This window comes from Symphalangus syndactylus, chromosome 1, assembly GCF_028878055.3.
Source record: "Symphalangus syndactylus isolate Jambi chromosome 1, NHGRI_mSymSyn1-v2.1_pri, whole genome shotgun sequence".
NCBI lineage: Eukaryota > Metazoa > Chordata > Mammalia > Primates > Hylobatidae > Symphalangus > Symphalangus syndactylus.
The window spans coordinates 32,929,166-32,944,439 of record NC_072423.2 but is presented as its reverse complement, the minus strand read 5'-3'; the positions used below and the strand labels follow the sequence as shown (position 1 = coordinate 32,944,439).

Below are 15,274 nucleotides of genomic sequence, written 5' to 3'. Positions count from 1 at the left end.
GAAAAACATGCCATCTTGGTTTTTTATAAACTCTCTAATTTTTCTTGGCTTTTTGTAAATTAATCAGCTCTTTTATTTGTTCCCATATCCAGGGACAACTTTCATAAGTACTGGTAGGAAAATAAGTAGAAACTCTAAATTTGAAGCCTTCATTCTCATTTTACTATGTTCTATTAAATATTATTTATAATAAAAGCTGTAGGCTAATTCAGAAATAAGACTCCCATCAAAATGCATGTAAATACATTAAGCACGTTAAGAAAGGCTGGAGACTATGAAAATGACTGTTCCACTAAGAAGTTTTGAAGTGGAACAGAGACACTGCTTTTAAGAGAAATATCGCCAGGGCTACTCATCAAGACGTTTCCAGATCGCATGCTTTATATTGTTGTATGAAACCTAAGAGAGCAGAACTGGTGAAATCCATCAACCAAGGTGAAAAATTATTGCAACTTTGAAACTAGAAATGGCTCTAAAAATTAAAATTGAAGAGACTCAGAGTTTAAGAAACACAAGGCCACGAATCCCCCCATGAGACAGACTTCCTTGAGGACAATGACTATCTTACATTTCTGTGTACCATGTGCCTGTAATAGTGTTGGAAACAGAGTAGGCACTCAATAAATATTTGTCAAACTATACTTCATTGAATTATCTTCAGTTCATGCATGGGAAAAAGCACTTTCCATGCTATCATGATTGTTCACCTGAGAAATCAAATTAAGAATTTGATTATGCTCAAGTATCTCATTCTAAAATGTACTTTGTTACCTAGAGTAAAAATGTAAAACTACCTTTCATTGAGAAAATGAAGTAACAATAAAATTATAGAGACAACTGTAAGTCAAATTAGGTGAGATATCCCCCATTTGCATTCATGAAATAAATTATTGAATAGCTTTGGTGATCTTTTTTCTGTCAAATAGATAAATCCCACTGAAAGATGGCAACTTTTGTTGTGGCTTCTTCCCTTGCTTACTTTAATGAAGTAAAAAGCTAAGAAAATATTTGAAAATTTTTTTCAAATTGATGGCTCTGCCTCTTTTATCATGCTTCTTTATTTGAATAACAAAAATATTAATGAATTCTTTCTCAGTACAGGCAATTTCCCTTTTTTTTTTTTTTTTTTTTTGGCAGGAGAATTGAGCCTTCTCATACAAATTTGATTTTTGCTATTCATGATACTTGTTTAGTCGTTTTACAAGTAATAGTATGTGGGCATCAGCAGTAATACAATTTGTGCAGAGTGGAAAATATGCCTAGAGTGCTAGACATGCAGAAATGCTAAGCACAAGGCCAAATGTCAGCATCAAGACAGGAGCTTGACGAATCATCTTTGAAGGTTCTGTTATCGATGTTTTCTCCTTATGTGCACGATGTGTTCTCTCTGTTGATTAACTCCATGACCTTGGACCATTCACAATTGCTCTAATTCAGTTTCCTCATCTGAAAGGGGGTAGTGATCAAAGGGATGAGGAAATTATGGGAGAGTAGAATATCATAGACCCAACCACATGCAGAATGGGAGATGATGAACCCAGCCAGTTCCTTTGGAATGGCCCATGAATACAAAGCTTTATTCACTCATCAGGGTCTGGACACACATTACACTACAAGGCTGTAGTAAAAGCTGTAGACTAACCCAGAAATAAGACTCCCAGCAAAATGCATGTGAATATATTAAGCAAGTTAAGAAAGGCTGGAGACTAGGAAGATGACTGTTCCACTAAGAAGTTCGATCTTATTTTTTCCTGAAAATATACCTCGGAAGGTCAGCACAAGATGGAAATCTGTCTAAAAAGAGAAGCAATGAACATTAATAGAATCAACTCTCGATTCTCTTAAAGCAGATTATCCTTGACAAAGCTTGCCAGCAAAAACAATATTCCACTTTGCTGCTTAATTTGTTAACAGCTCACATCTATTTACCCTTAACTTGGCGTGTAGCCTGCATTCAAGCTCTACAATCATTTGGAAACGTGAAACTCATAGACTATTGGGGATGGCAGGGCCTTTACAAATCATCTAGGCCTATCATCAATCTGAACAGCTCTCAGAAGCTTGAACAATCCCACTGATGTGGAACTCACTTCTCCCTGAGGCAACCTATTCTATCTTTGGAGCAAGTTTTTGCTCTGGGAAGAATGAAAGTAATAGCTGTGCTTGAGCTGCATTGCTATGCTGGTCTGATACACAAACTCTTCTCTCCCATGCTTTCCTAGCATAGACTAGGCCACAGGCAGAAGTTGAGAGCATTTTAGAAAGAAAATGGAAAGTTTCCTATTTAGATTGTTTTGACAGATAGAAGCCCAAAATCTTCAAAACAATTACAGTGTAAATAAAACTTTCATATCATAAATAATCACTTATTAATATTAACAAAATTATTTTCCAAAATCAATATAAAAGATTATGATAAACACTAACTGTGATTACCCATATTTTATTTGTCTCATGTGTCCGTGTGAAGAGACCATCAAAAAGGCTTTGTGTGAGCAACAAGGCTGTTTATTTCACCTGGGTGCAGGCGGGCTGAATCCGAAAAAGGAGTCAGCAAAGGGTGGTGGATTATCATCAGTTCCTATAGGTTTTGGGATAGGCAGTGGAGTTAGGAGCAATGTTTTGCAGGCAGGTGGTGGATCTCACAAAGTGCATTCTCAAGGGTGGGGAGAATTACAAAGAATCTTCTTAAGGGTGGGGGAGATTACAAAGTACATTGATCAGTTAGGGTGGGGCAGAAACAAATTACAATGGTGGAATGTCATCAGTTAAGGCTATTTTCACTTCTTTTGTGGATCTTCAGTTGCTTCAGGCCATCTGGATGTATACGTGCAGGTCACTGGGGAAATGATGGCTTAGCTTGGGCTCAGAGGCCTGACATGAGTCTCATAGTGCCACCTCTGACATGGCTTAAGACACTTCCTCCAATAGGAAGCATGAGCCTGTAGCAAAATACTAATCTTCGCTCCTTCCCTGGCCCTATTAACATTACATCTAATTCATAATACACACACACACACACACCCTCGTTTCATCTTGATCCTCCTAAAACCATAATGCTGATATTTCTTTCCTTCCCAGTCTTTGCAATCCTTAACTCTCAAAAAGCATTATATTCTTGCTATCTCTACTTCTTTGCTACTCTAACTCACTGCCACCTGACTTTTATCCCCAGTATTGTGCTAATAGTGGAGATAAAAACAAATGCCTAAATGGCAAGTACAAAGAACATTTTTCAGATCGTAACTCTAGCAGACTCAAGAATGCACCTGATTTTGTTGATCACTAGCTTTGTCTTGGATCCCGTCGCTTAGTGCCTGTTACCCAGCTACCCTCAAATTTTCCTGCTGTTCTGCCTTTCCATGAAGTACTGATGCCCTCCAAGGAGCCACATTCTGCAATTTTCTCTTTGCATCGTGTGCTTTCCTTGAGGAGCTCCCCCTACTTTGAGTTTTCTCTATCACCTGTCTACCTCTAACACTCGCCTCTCCTACAAACTTCAGGCTCATTTGTCCCCATGAAAGGAAAAAAAAAATGTAATAGTATCTAAAGGATAAATAGGAATTAGTGAAGAGATACAGATGGAAATATATTGGCAGAGGAAAAGAACATCACAAGATAGAAAAGCATATTTAAAAGCTTAGAAACAGCAACAACAACAAAACAGGTAAACCCAAGAAATTAAATGAAGATCAATGTCACCGGAGCAAAGACAAAGAAAGCGTGCAATCAGGATGGAGAGATAGAAAAGAGCTGGGTCATATGAGGTCTTATAATCCATGTAAAGGAGTTCAGTCTAAGGGTAAGAGAAAATAGGAACAGTCAAAGGAATTACATGACCAGATTTGCAATTGCTGTAAATGTCTCCTTGGTGCTAATGTAGGCAATGAATTTAAGGGGAAAGGGAGGGATGCGAAGCATTAACAGGATTATTCAGAAGTCTATTCAAGAGTTGATGAGGAGGCTGGACTAAGACAGTGACCGTTGAGATAGGAAGCATAGAGGTGAGGTGAGATTTAAATCTATTTACTTTGTAAAATGAATAAGGTTTAATTGCTGACAGGATTTGTGAAGTAGAGGAGAGGAAGGAGTAGCTTTCTAAGTAGGATAACTTGATGGATGCTGGTACCTTTCACTGACAGGAGAAGCTGAAAGTAGGGTGGAAGCCAGAAATACAAGTTAAGCATCCAACATAAATATCAAACTATTTTGCAGACATTGCCATAGAGTTATCCCACAGGCATCTCAAAATAAGTAAGTCTAAACCTCACAAGAGACTGTGGGAGGGAATATTCACCAAAAGAAAAAATAATTTTGATAGGCTATTACTAGAGGAAAGTAGAATATAAACTGGACAAGCAAAAAACCACAGCTCTCCTTTGCATTTTCCTCTCAAAACCACTTTCCCCACTCTGGTTCAGTCCTTTATTTTCCATGGCCAAAAGTATATTTTTGGCATTTCCTATATTTCTCATTAGTCTCTATCTAAGAGACAACCTTTACAACCTTTATATTGCCATGAGATTGACCTTCCTAAAGAACCACTTTGCCACATTACTCCCTTATGTTAAAATCTTCACTAGCTTTCATTGTCTACTAAATGACCTACAAATTATTCAGGCCCCTTGGGATCTGTCTTCACCTTATTTTCTAGGCATGGCCAAATTTACCTACACAAAGCCCTTAAAAGGCCACGACAGGCTGCTGATCCATCAAAGAGCCTTTAAGATTTTACCACTGCCATGCTTTAGATTATGTTGCCTTCCATTTTATCCATCTGCAATGCTCATCAACATTGGAGCCATCCTTCAGAGTCCAGTCCAGATGTAAACACATCCTTGAATCCTACCCAAATAACTGTCAGAAGTGATTGTGCTCTTCTCTGAGTTCCTATACAAATATATTGCAGAATTTGTTCAGTCTAGAACCATCATATAGATAAGATAATGGCTACAGGGAGCATTAGACCAAACAACTAATTATTTGTAAGCTTTTGATTTATCTCAAAAATTCCACTGTTTACTGATGATAGTGTTGAATAGCCCTGTGCTTTGGAATGTCAGCAAAGTGTAGACATCCCCCCACTTCCTTATGTTCTGGGATCTAATAGCAAATGACCACCTACCCTAGCATATTCCAAGATTATAATATGCACTCTTCCTCGGTCACACAAATGAGACTCAACTCTATGTTTCCTCATGACTCACTTGTTTACTTGCTTCTATAAAACTTCAGGTTTTGCCTTCATCTTTGATACATTTCTCACTAATGAACATTATCCCCAATGCAGTAACCTAAACAAAATCATCTCTTTAATTGTCCTGTGCATTTTGTTTTTCACACTGGTTTGAGAGATGGAATATACAAATGGACGATAACCAAATCCTATACATAAATGTAACTCTACCTCACAACCTGCAGCAACCTGCCCCAGAAACCATCCATTATCTACAATAACCATCCCAGGAAATCAGCCTGCTAAAAGTTGGACTTGTAGAAATCCACACTGCTATCTCTAGCAAAAATTGAGGAAGCCAACCAAAAGTCCCTGTAACAATCAGTGCAAAATGGCCAGGGCTTGGTTAATAACTAACATCTTCCCTAATTTTTGCCCCTGCTTTCAAATCAGGACCAATAAGAGAAACCAAAATATGCACCCCTAGTTAATCACATTGGATGCTTTTCATTGAGTTGGCTGCCTAAGCTTCCCCATGCCAATAGCCCCCAGTCAATGCATATCTGAAGTCTTCCCTTTTTTCCACTACAAAGCTTTCCCACTTTGCCTGCCTTTGAGTCTCTGCCAAAACACAAGGGATGGTGGCTGACTCCCTCGCTATAGAAGCTCTGAATAAATAGCCTTTATTTGTTCTCATTTGCTTATTTTCATGGCTTGACAGAATTATACTAATTTCTAAATCTCTTTGCATGTGTAATAATTTCACAAAATGGTATCAAAATGATTTTACTACAACCTTCCATTAATGGTAAATCATTTGCTTTTGCTCATTTGCATGTATGTGTATCATGTATCCTTACTTTAATGCATTACTCTTAAAGATGTAAAGTAAGTACATTAATATATGATGGAAAAATGGAACCAGTAGTTATTTTTTTTGATTCCTTATTTCAAATGTTTATCTCCATCTAGTTATTTATTTTCAATACATGTTTGGGAGAAGTTTTTTCTTAGTCAAAACAGTGCATTTTCCAGAGAAATTGACACTATATTATATCACTTATTTTCAGCAGATTGACATGATTTAATTAAACATGAACATTTACTTAGATTATTTCTACCAAACCTCTAAATATTTTACATTCAACTATTTTCCATAAAGCAGTCTAAGAAACAATTTAACCAACTGAGGACAATCACAAGGAAGGGCCTTGGATGAACAGTTCGAGACTTATTCTATTCTTTGCTCTATATAAATAGTATTTCAAACTTTGCAAAATAAATTCTTCTCATCTAGGGAAGAACATTCATTTTTATTGCTTTTTTTTTTTTTTTTTTGCTCCTACTGACTGTGACAGTTTTGCCTATTCTCCTCAAATGGAAAAGTAAGTAATAATAGGAATGATAACCCACATCATGCTAGCAGAAGCAGCATCTGTTAAAAATCCCTCTAGTTTTTCTGCAGCTCTAGAATGAAAGAAATATATACATCAATTATCACGTACTCATTTCCATTTCCATCTTGCAGGTAATACAGGACTTTGCTTACCTCTGTTAAAACTTCAAAATCTAATGAGTTGGTTAAGGATAAGAAAGACTATATGATCAATTATATTTACTTTTTATTTCAATCATTTTTCTATGTCTAAAAAATGACAACAAAAAGCCTTTGCCATTTGCATTTCTAGTCAATTTCCTTCCCAACAGGTTGCTGTTTTATGAAATTGACTTAACCCCGTTGTTGTGGATGTTAAGGTTGCAAAGGCAATAGAGAAAAGGCATTTTTTGACAATTGCTTGAAGTAAGCATGAAAATGAACTTGGAAAAATTTTACTGCTATATAAGCATATGTCTTGGGGAAACGTCAGCCAAAGATTTTCCAGAGAAAAACCAATAATGTGCATCTCTAGGTGGGTCCAAGATTCCACATTTACCACTTAAAGGGAGGCTGCTGCTGTTCATGAATCTTAACAGAGGAACTTGGCTCCTATCCAAACAGAATGTTCTGGGAAATCAAAGCCCTGATTATCATTATTATCATCATTTTAAACAACAGACTCATTAACCAGCCAAATGAACAAAGTCAATTCAAATTTGTCATTTAGACCAAATCTGAGGTCATGTTTTGACATTTTGATGTACATAATTGTTGTTATAAGAGTCCTTTTAATCACCAAGCACATTGTGCCAAAGTATGCAGAAACATTTTAGAACCAGTGACTCTTCGCTATGTTTTCGTTTTGTTTTGTTTGGTTTGGTTCGTTGGTTGTTTTGGGCCTTGGGTTTATTTGTTGAAATAGCACAGGAGGACATCAACCCCATGCAGAGGGCAGCACAGTGGTCACCCCAATCCTTCTATCTTTACATTGGCAGACAAAAGCCTCAACTCAGGAGCCTTCTGGGGGCCTGGGTACCTTTGGGACCCTGAACTGGAACTGGAACTGGAGCTGGAGCTAGAGCCACAGCCACAGCCTGGGCCTTGGTTTGACTGAGCCTTGGCCTTGGCTTCTGGCAAGCAGAGCCTGAGACCTTTGGAGACGCAGGCCCAAGGATGCCTTCCAAACTTGGGGTGGGTGATGTAGGCAAGTCAATCAAGCTCATGGCTGATGCCCTTTGGGATCATGGGCTTGACCTCCCTGTGCTTTCGGGGAGCTTAGCGTGTGTACTCACGGCCTTGGTGCCGTTGGTGGGCATCCGCTTCAGGCCCTTCTTGTCATGCTTTTTGGCAAAGCACCTGTTCCTGAGAAACCTGGGATCCATTCTCTTACAACATCTGTATCTTTGTGACTAGCATTTCTTGATCTATTTCTATGTCATTTCCAGGACTGGCTGTACATCATATGGTTCTTGGACTTGGTCACAGCTGCACCTATACCCACAGCTTATATGTTTATAGACTAAGAATGACATATTTACATGAACACAGGCACAGGATATATTGCTTCTAATCTAGCATATGCTTTACCAAGCACTTTAAGAGAATAAACTTCTAAAATAATTAGAATGGTTATCGTTTAATAGGTATAAAGTTTCAGTTTTGCAAGATGCAAAGAGTTCTGGAAATTGGGTGCACCACAATGTGAATGTACTTAACACTGGATTGTGCATTTAAAAATGATGGAGGTGGTAAGTTTTCTGTTTTGTATACTTACCATAATTAAAAATAAGAAAACAACTAAAATAATCAGAATGTGGTATTAATATTTAATAACCACTAGATTAATATAGTTCCTGAACACATCTCTCTGTGTGAAAATGATCAAAGTAAGCCCATCAAATCCCAGCTTGTCATTCATCTCAACTTTCATTAATCTTGAAAATCATCTCTAAACCCCTATTCCCAAAATGCTACCAAATGCAGTACTGAAGTGATATATTCAGTTTGCTCAGCTATCAAGGGCAACATTACTTTTCATCTAAATCAGCTAAGAATTTCTTTCTTTAGGAATTTCTTACTGCTTTGTGTGAGGTAGCTGGGTTATTGATAAAAAAAGAAAAAGTAGCCCCTAACAAATGAGAGCAGAAAAGGGGAGGCCTGATGAAATCCAAAAAGCATGGCTTATGTCTAAGACTTCCTTCTTTCCTTTCTGGTTCCTTTCTGGTTTACCCAGAGAAAGAAGCCTCATTTAAAAAGTTTATGTTTTCTCACAAAATTTAAAGCACTCTGGGAAACTAAGCTTTGTGTTTCTAACCTAGAGAAAATAGAAGGAATACAAATACATAGGAAAATTAGGCTAGAGTGCTGGCTTTCTTACTCTGGTTTTTCTTCAGATTATATTATTTCTATATTATGAGCACATGTTTTATGAAGCCCATTTGCATCTATTATCTCAGTTAATCTCATTAAGCTTTACCAAAATCCTGAAAAGTAGATATTATTGTCATTAGCTCACAGATAAAGTAATTTATATTCAGAAGAGTTAGTTGTCTGATTTCAAACAGCTAAGAAGTGGTAGAACTGAGAACCTATCTCAGATCTTTTAATTCCAAACATGCTTTATTTTCTACTCTGCCGAAAGTAACACAGACTGATTTAGTCTGTGGTTAACATTTCCCAGAAGGTACGAAAGTGCCTGTTCTTCATTTTCGATCATTTATTTGCCATAAAGGGCAAATGTCTCTGCTGAGAAGAATGATTGTTATATCCAAACAGATAAAATAACAGGGGATTTGCTGAGTCCAAGTAACTGTCCATTTAACATACCATAAATAAAAGGTGATTTATTATAAGCATTCAGGGGAGACTTTCCAGAGCTACAGTTACGTGCTGTAGTTGGGTTTTGCTTTGACCTGGAACTAAAATCAGAACTAGAAGGAAGCTTGTGGGCCCCTATCCTGATTCTGTCCCATCTTCCTGATTCCCTTGACACTCGTAACTCCCAAAAGTGCCACCCAAAAATGCAACTTCAGTTCTAACATCAACTTGCAAGTTCAGTGTTCTCAAATACAGTGCCCATACTTGTCATGCTCAAATTCTTAATTTCTGGGAGAGAAAAATCCAGAGAATCAGCTCATGTCAAGACTCTCCACCTCATTTGGTATACATTGATCATAATGATCAGATTAGGTGTTTTACTCTTTGGCAAATGAACAAAATGAATATACTTCCTGTGCTATGGACTAGTTAAGCACCTGTCTATCCATTTACTTTTATTTTCATTATCATTATTACTTTTAATTTTTTTGTGGGTATATCATAGGTGTATATATTTATGGAGTACATGAGATGTTTTGATACAGACATGCAATGTGAAATAAGCACATCATCAAAAACAGGTTATCCATCTCCTCAAGCATTTATCCTTTGAGCTACCAACAATCCAATTATCAATTAGACTAATGTATGGTTTGCTCTTAAGAAATTAAAAACCCAATGTTTCACTGATATACGTCGTGCTAACAGGAACATCAGAAAACACAAATTAAAGTGAAAGTCTACTTAACAATTACGAAGTTGGCAAAAGCTGAAAAGTCTAAAAATATCAAGCAGGCAGGGATATAGGAAAAAAAGAACCCTCAAATTCTGGTGTATCCACATCACTGAGAAATTTAGCTGTATCTATAAAAGTAGACACTATGCTTCCCTATGACCCAAAAATATTCTAATTGTGGTCCTCTAGCAAAATTCTTGTTCATATGGTGTACACATGGACTGGAGAAATACTTGCAAAATCTGTTTAAATGGTGCCTCTGGGAGAGAGAGAGCTTTTGAATTTGAGAAGGAAACAAGGAAGACATCAAGTGTTACATCTTACATCATTTATACATAAAATAAGATAAAGTAATAAAATATGAACATTAACTGGGTTGAGAACATAAGACCGTAATGTATTCCCTGTGCATTTAGTTTGTAAACTTTAAAATAAATGAAAAAATAAATAGAGAAATAAACAGCATAGCCTTTTTCTTTTCTGAAAATAAAAAGGAAAAGTGTTCAGTCATACAGCATGTTAATCGTTTCCTAAGGAAAGTGCTCCTCCCCGCAAACAGACTCTGCTATTTTTCTCACCACATCAGACTTCAATATGGGAAAAGAGAATCTGTACAAAATTCATTTTTCTTGTGTGTGGGGGGAATGTGGGGTTTGGGTATGAGTGTGTGCATGTGTATTTGGAAGTAGGAAGTAGTTTATAAGGCGAGGTCAGGCTCCTGATGCAGAAGTGGCATTGGTGCCAGTAGGATTTATAGTTTCTACAATTGCATATAGCCTATCATTGGGTAACAAGCCACAGCAACAGCAGTTTCCCTATCAGATAGTTCTGTGTTGTGACTTTAACATTAATTTTGGAAATTTAATCTCAAGCCTAGTGAGGTTTCACTTCTCTAAAAAATTCAGTGAGCTACTCAATATCTGTTCAACTCTTTTTATGGGAAAATGTAACACAGGTTCAGAAAAAGGTATTTCAAATGGTAGCTTAGTGAATTATTATTGTAAGGATACCCTTTGTAACCACAACTCAGAGGAAGAAATAGAACTTGTCATCTACCCTAGAGCCAATCGCCACTCTTCCTTCTAATTAAAAGTCTAATCTGACTTTTACTGTAACTATTTACTTGTTTTTCATTATAGCTTTATTACCAGAGTATAAATGTTTAAATAGTACAGTTACTTGTTTTAAAAACTTTGTCTCTCTCTCCCTACCCCAATCTCTATTTTTTTTTTTTTTTTTTTGAGACGGAGTCTCACTTTGTTGCACAGGCTGGAGTGCAGTGGTGCGATCTCAGCTCACTGCAAGCTCTGCCTCCCAGGTTCATGCCATTCTCCTGCCTCAACCTCCTGAGTAGCTGGGACTACAGGCGCCCGCCACCACGCCCGGCTAGTTTTTTGTATTTTTTAGTAGAGACGCGGCCCTAATCTCTCTTTTTTGTCCACTCCCTCTCTTGCCCCCCACCCCCAATATCCTTATAATCTATATGTTAAAGAACTGGGTTATTTAACTTGTAGTTTCCACAGGATGTCTTTTTCTATTGTAGCTCTGTAGTGGAATTTCACGTGTTTCATTGTTTTCTGTATGTCCTGTAACTTGCAAGTTACATATAAAGGATTGATCATATTCTGATTTGATTTTTTAAAAATTACCTTATAGTTGGTGTTGTTTTCTTCAGTCAACAGGTCCACAGAGCTGTCTTTCATTCTGTAGGTTTATCAGCAACTGATGCTCAAAACCTATTAGGCATTGCAAAAAAAGGTAATATTCTAATTTGATCATTGCTTCTTAAATTATTAGCTAGACTACACCTATGAAGAGACATTTTTTCTGCATCTCCTATGTAATTACCCAGTAGAACAACTCTTAATTTAGAACAACTTAGTTCTTTTCCTTATTTATTGGCTTTGAAATATTTATTTGGTCTTATGCTAACTTCTAAAGGTGACCAATTAATTTATGAAGTCCACTTTGAACTCACACATTTAGACATACTTCATGTTTACCAAAACATTACAGTTACTATCCTATTGACAAATTGTCCCCTCTTTAGACACTGGGCCTCTTCAAATTGGCTCCGAAGTCGATTAGCTATGACCCTTTTAGTCTCTGATAGCTTCAGTGGTATCTACAGTGACAAGATGTTTCTGGATTATCTTGAAAACGTTGACCCAGATCTCTGGAATCACACATTACTCCAAGATGCCTTTATTTGTTTGTTTGTTTGTCTTAAGAGGAAAATTGTTTTTACTACGCTGCATTTGGACTTCAGGAATGTTCATTACTATTAGGCTAGCCATTATTTTGACATTTTCAATGAGCAGATCTAGAACACACACACACATACACACATATTTCCAAAGAGAAAATTCTTCACGATCTGAAAATAATACGACTTTCTATTCAATTTCAGAATGGCAGCGTATTGACATAAGCTCATTTATTTTATATCTATATCTCATTTCTCTACCCTGAGAATGTGATTTTCAAGATCACTAGAGAAGATAAATAAAATGCCACATAATTATGTACTTGTGCCATCCCATGTGTCACCTTCACAACAACCTCAGAATTACAATACCAATATTAACATCACCAATCAAAATGATTACTCAAAGTAGTTAAAAAGATTTTTGCTTATGTTTTCCCACTTCTCTCTCAATTTTTGCATATTCACATTGTCAGAGCATATCAACATGATATACTATGTTCTTTTCATACAGTCCTCATTTTGTATTAGTTGTTTGAGCAAATATTTTATTAACAATCATCCCCAGTATTTATGTCAATGTGTCTTTGGTCATTTTCTCTGAGGTTCATGTTCCAGTAAATGGCACAGAAGGGATTTACAGGAACAATATTTTCTAAATTCTTGGATACAGATAAAAATGGGCTTTAAAATGGGAAGTCAGTTTGGCTTGACTTAGTTTTTGGCCCACATTTTCTGTCTATGAGTATCTTAACTTGATTATAACGCATTATAAATGTGTAATAAAATTTCACATGTACCCCCTTAATTTGTACAAATAGTTTTAAAAATATGTAAAAGAACTGAAAAAAGTGCAGTGCTCCAATTCTCTTGATATAAAGTGTTGCTGTTTAAAAGCTGATAAAAATATGAGTTTCTGCTAAGTAACTGGGTGATTTTCTTGAATGTTTAATAATTATTTGTGCTTTTTCTTTAATGTCTGATGTTACTTTAATATGTCTTGATATCGGTTTTTCTGAGTCAATTTTCTCAAATACAAATGTATTCTTTCAAACTGTAATTTTAAATAGATGTATTTTTTAATTTTAGGACAGTTGATGGGTTTTGTTTTGTTTTCAAAGTGTATCATTTAGTGACTATTGTGTTTCCTGCCTTTTTATTTGAGGAAAAGGGAAGCTGGAGGCACTACTATAGTACCTATTTTGAATTTTTTTGCTTACTGTTTTCTCAAATACTTTTATCATTTTATTTCTTTTTTTGTTTCTTGAATCTTTCTCGTTTTCACTTTCTATTTCTCCTCTTGTGGTATCGGCCTGTTTGCTTAAAATTGTGGTTAGGCATTTGTGTCTTGTCAAGGGCCCTACAACTTTCACTAGTGTGTTCTCATGCCCTAAACAGTTCATAATATGAACTAAATAAACATTTGGTTGATTAAATTATGAATATTAGGTGTAAGATTATATTTCTGGCTCCATACAACTTTAAAAAAGAAGAAATGGTCAATTAAATCAAAATGTTCAAGCCTAACATTTATCTTCTTATGGCCCATGGTGGGCAAGGGGCAAATATAGTGAGTTTAATGAAAAGTAACTACACAAAGAAACATTAACTTAAAAAACAAAACTTTGAGACAAGTCAAAATAATTTGAATTCTTAACACATAAAGGTATGGGGTGGGGAGTTAGGTGACTAGTAAAGCTAGTTTAAAAAAAAGAAGAAGAAGAAGAAGAAAGGTGAAATTCAAAATGAGAGAATAATGCTTAACTTTCCTGGGAGGAAACATAAAAGGGAAAAGATGGCATGACCCCTTTTTTTTTTTTTTGCCATGAAATCTTTAAGTTAAATAATGTCTTTCTGTATATTCTCAGCTGCTGCACAAGCATTCATTCTATTTCGTCTTTTCCCTAGTAATATTTTAAAATTAAACTCAGAATTTTTTTCCTCTCCTCTTAAGAAATGTGTTTAGTTTCTCTCAAGAGACTTGAGCAAATGCTGGAAGACTGGAAGTACCCAGGTTGCAAAGCTGGCGGGCTATTCACCAGTAGAGATAATTTAGCACTTTACTCTATCACTGAGATTACTGTTAACTTTATAGTGTAAGAATTATTTGTTTGCTGTAGTAAATTTAAAAAGACAACATTTTCTGAATATTTATAGTGGTAATCTCTTTAATTTAACATTGTCACTACATTAAGAAAACATCTGTCCAACTTAACCGATCTTGTTACTAAAGAAGAGGAGGAAGAAAAAGGAAAAAGAGGTAACAGTCTCTTTGAAATAAATTTCAAAACTCTAAACTGCTTCAAAAATTACATGTCCTAACTCTGGAATAATTATTGATCTCATTTATATTTGGTCAAAAGTAATATAATACTAGAAATCACTAATTCCTCTAAATGCAGTATTGAAATATAGTTTTCAGGAAACATTAAAATCATGGCTGTCATACCAATATAGAAATTAACATGCTTTAAAGATTTTACTGTACTTATTTGATATGAGTGAACCAAGCAAATATTAATATTGCTTTAAAAAAGCATAAATTTAAATGAAATAAAGGAATGTTGTTTTGGCTTGCAAATAAGGACAAAAGTGCATTTTCTAGAAGGGAGAAAACAAACTAAAATCATTACCAAACAGGACACCATCTAAGTATCCATTAGTTATCTACAACTAATAAATAATTGGAAAGTACTTCAAAAACAATAATCAGAGTTAGAATCACATAATCTAGAAGAATATGGTACAGACAGAGCATAGTTTTCTACTGAAACACACATCCACAAATTCTATAGTAATTCCCTAGGGAGCATGATACCAAGAGGAGGCAATAATTCTCAATCTTTACATTTATATTAAATGTCACTAATTTTTGAATATTTTCAAAGAACACAAAAACAGGTTTCTGCCTGCAGTTTTAATTACTTCTTTCTCTATAACATAAGCAAATGAAGACTAGGG

The 15,274-nt window shown here is 35.8% G+C and overlaps 1 protein-coding gene and 1 long non-coding RNA gene across 2 annotated transcripts in view; one reads left to right on the top strand and one right to left on the bottom strand.

Moving 5' to 3' along the window:
• Positions 1-151, top strand: part of LOC129493109 (uncharacterized) — a 29,287-nt gene extending 29,136 nt beyond the window's left edge. Inside the window, exon 6 of the long non-coding RNA XR_008661042.1 lies at positions 93-151. This is a non-coding gene — a long non-coding RNA (uncharacterized lncRNA). The remainder of the gene's footprint in view (positions 1-92) is intronic.
• The window catches only part of LOC129493076 (uncharacterized), a 277,186-nt gene that overhangs the window by 111,223 nt on the left and 150,689 nt on the right, over positions 1-15,274 (bottom strand). The window contains exon 3 of the mRNA XM_055298783.2: positions 11,757-11,843. Within this exon, the coding sequence (XP_055154758.2) occupies positions 11,757-11,810 (54 nt within the window). The 5' untranslated portion in view covers positions 11,811-11,843. The remainder of the gene's footprint in view (positions 1-11,756; positions 11,844-15,274) is intronic.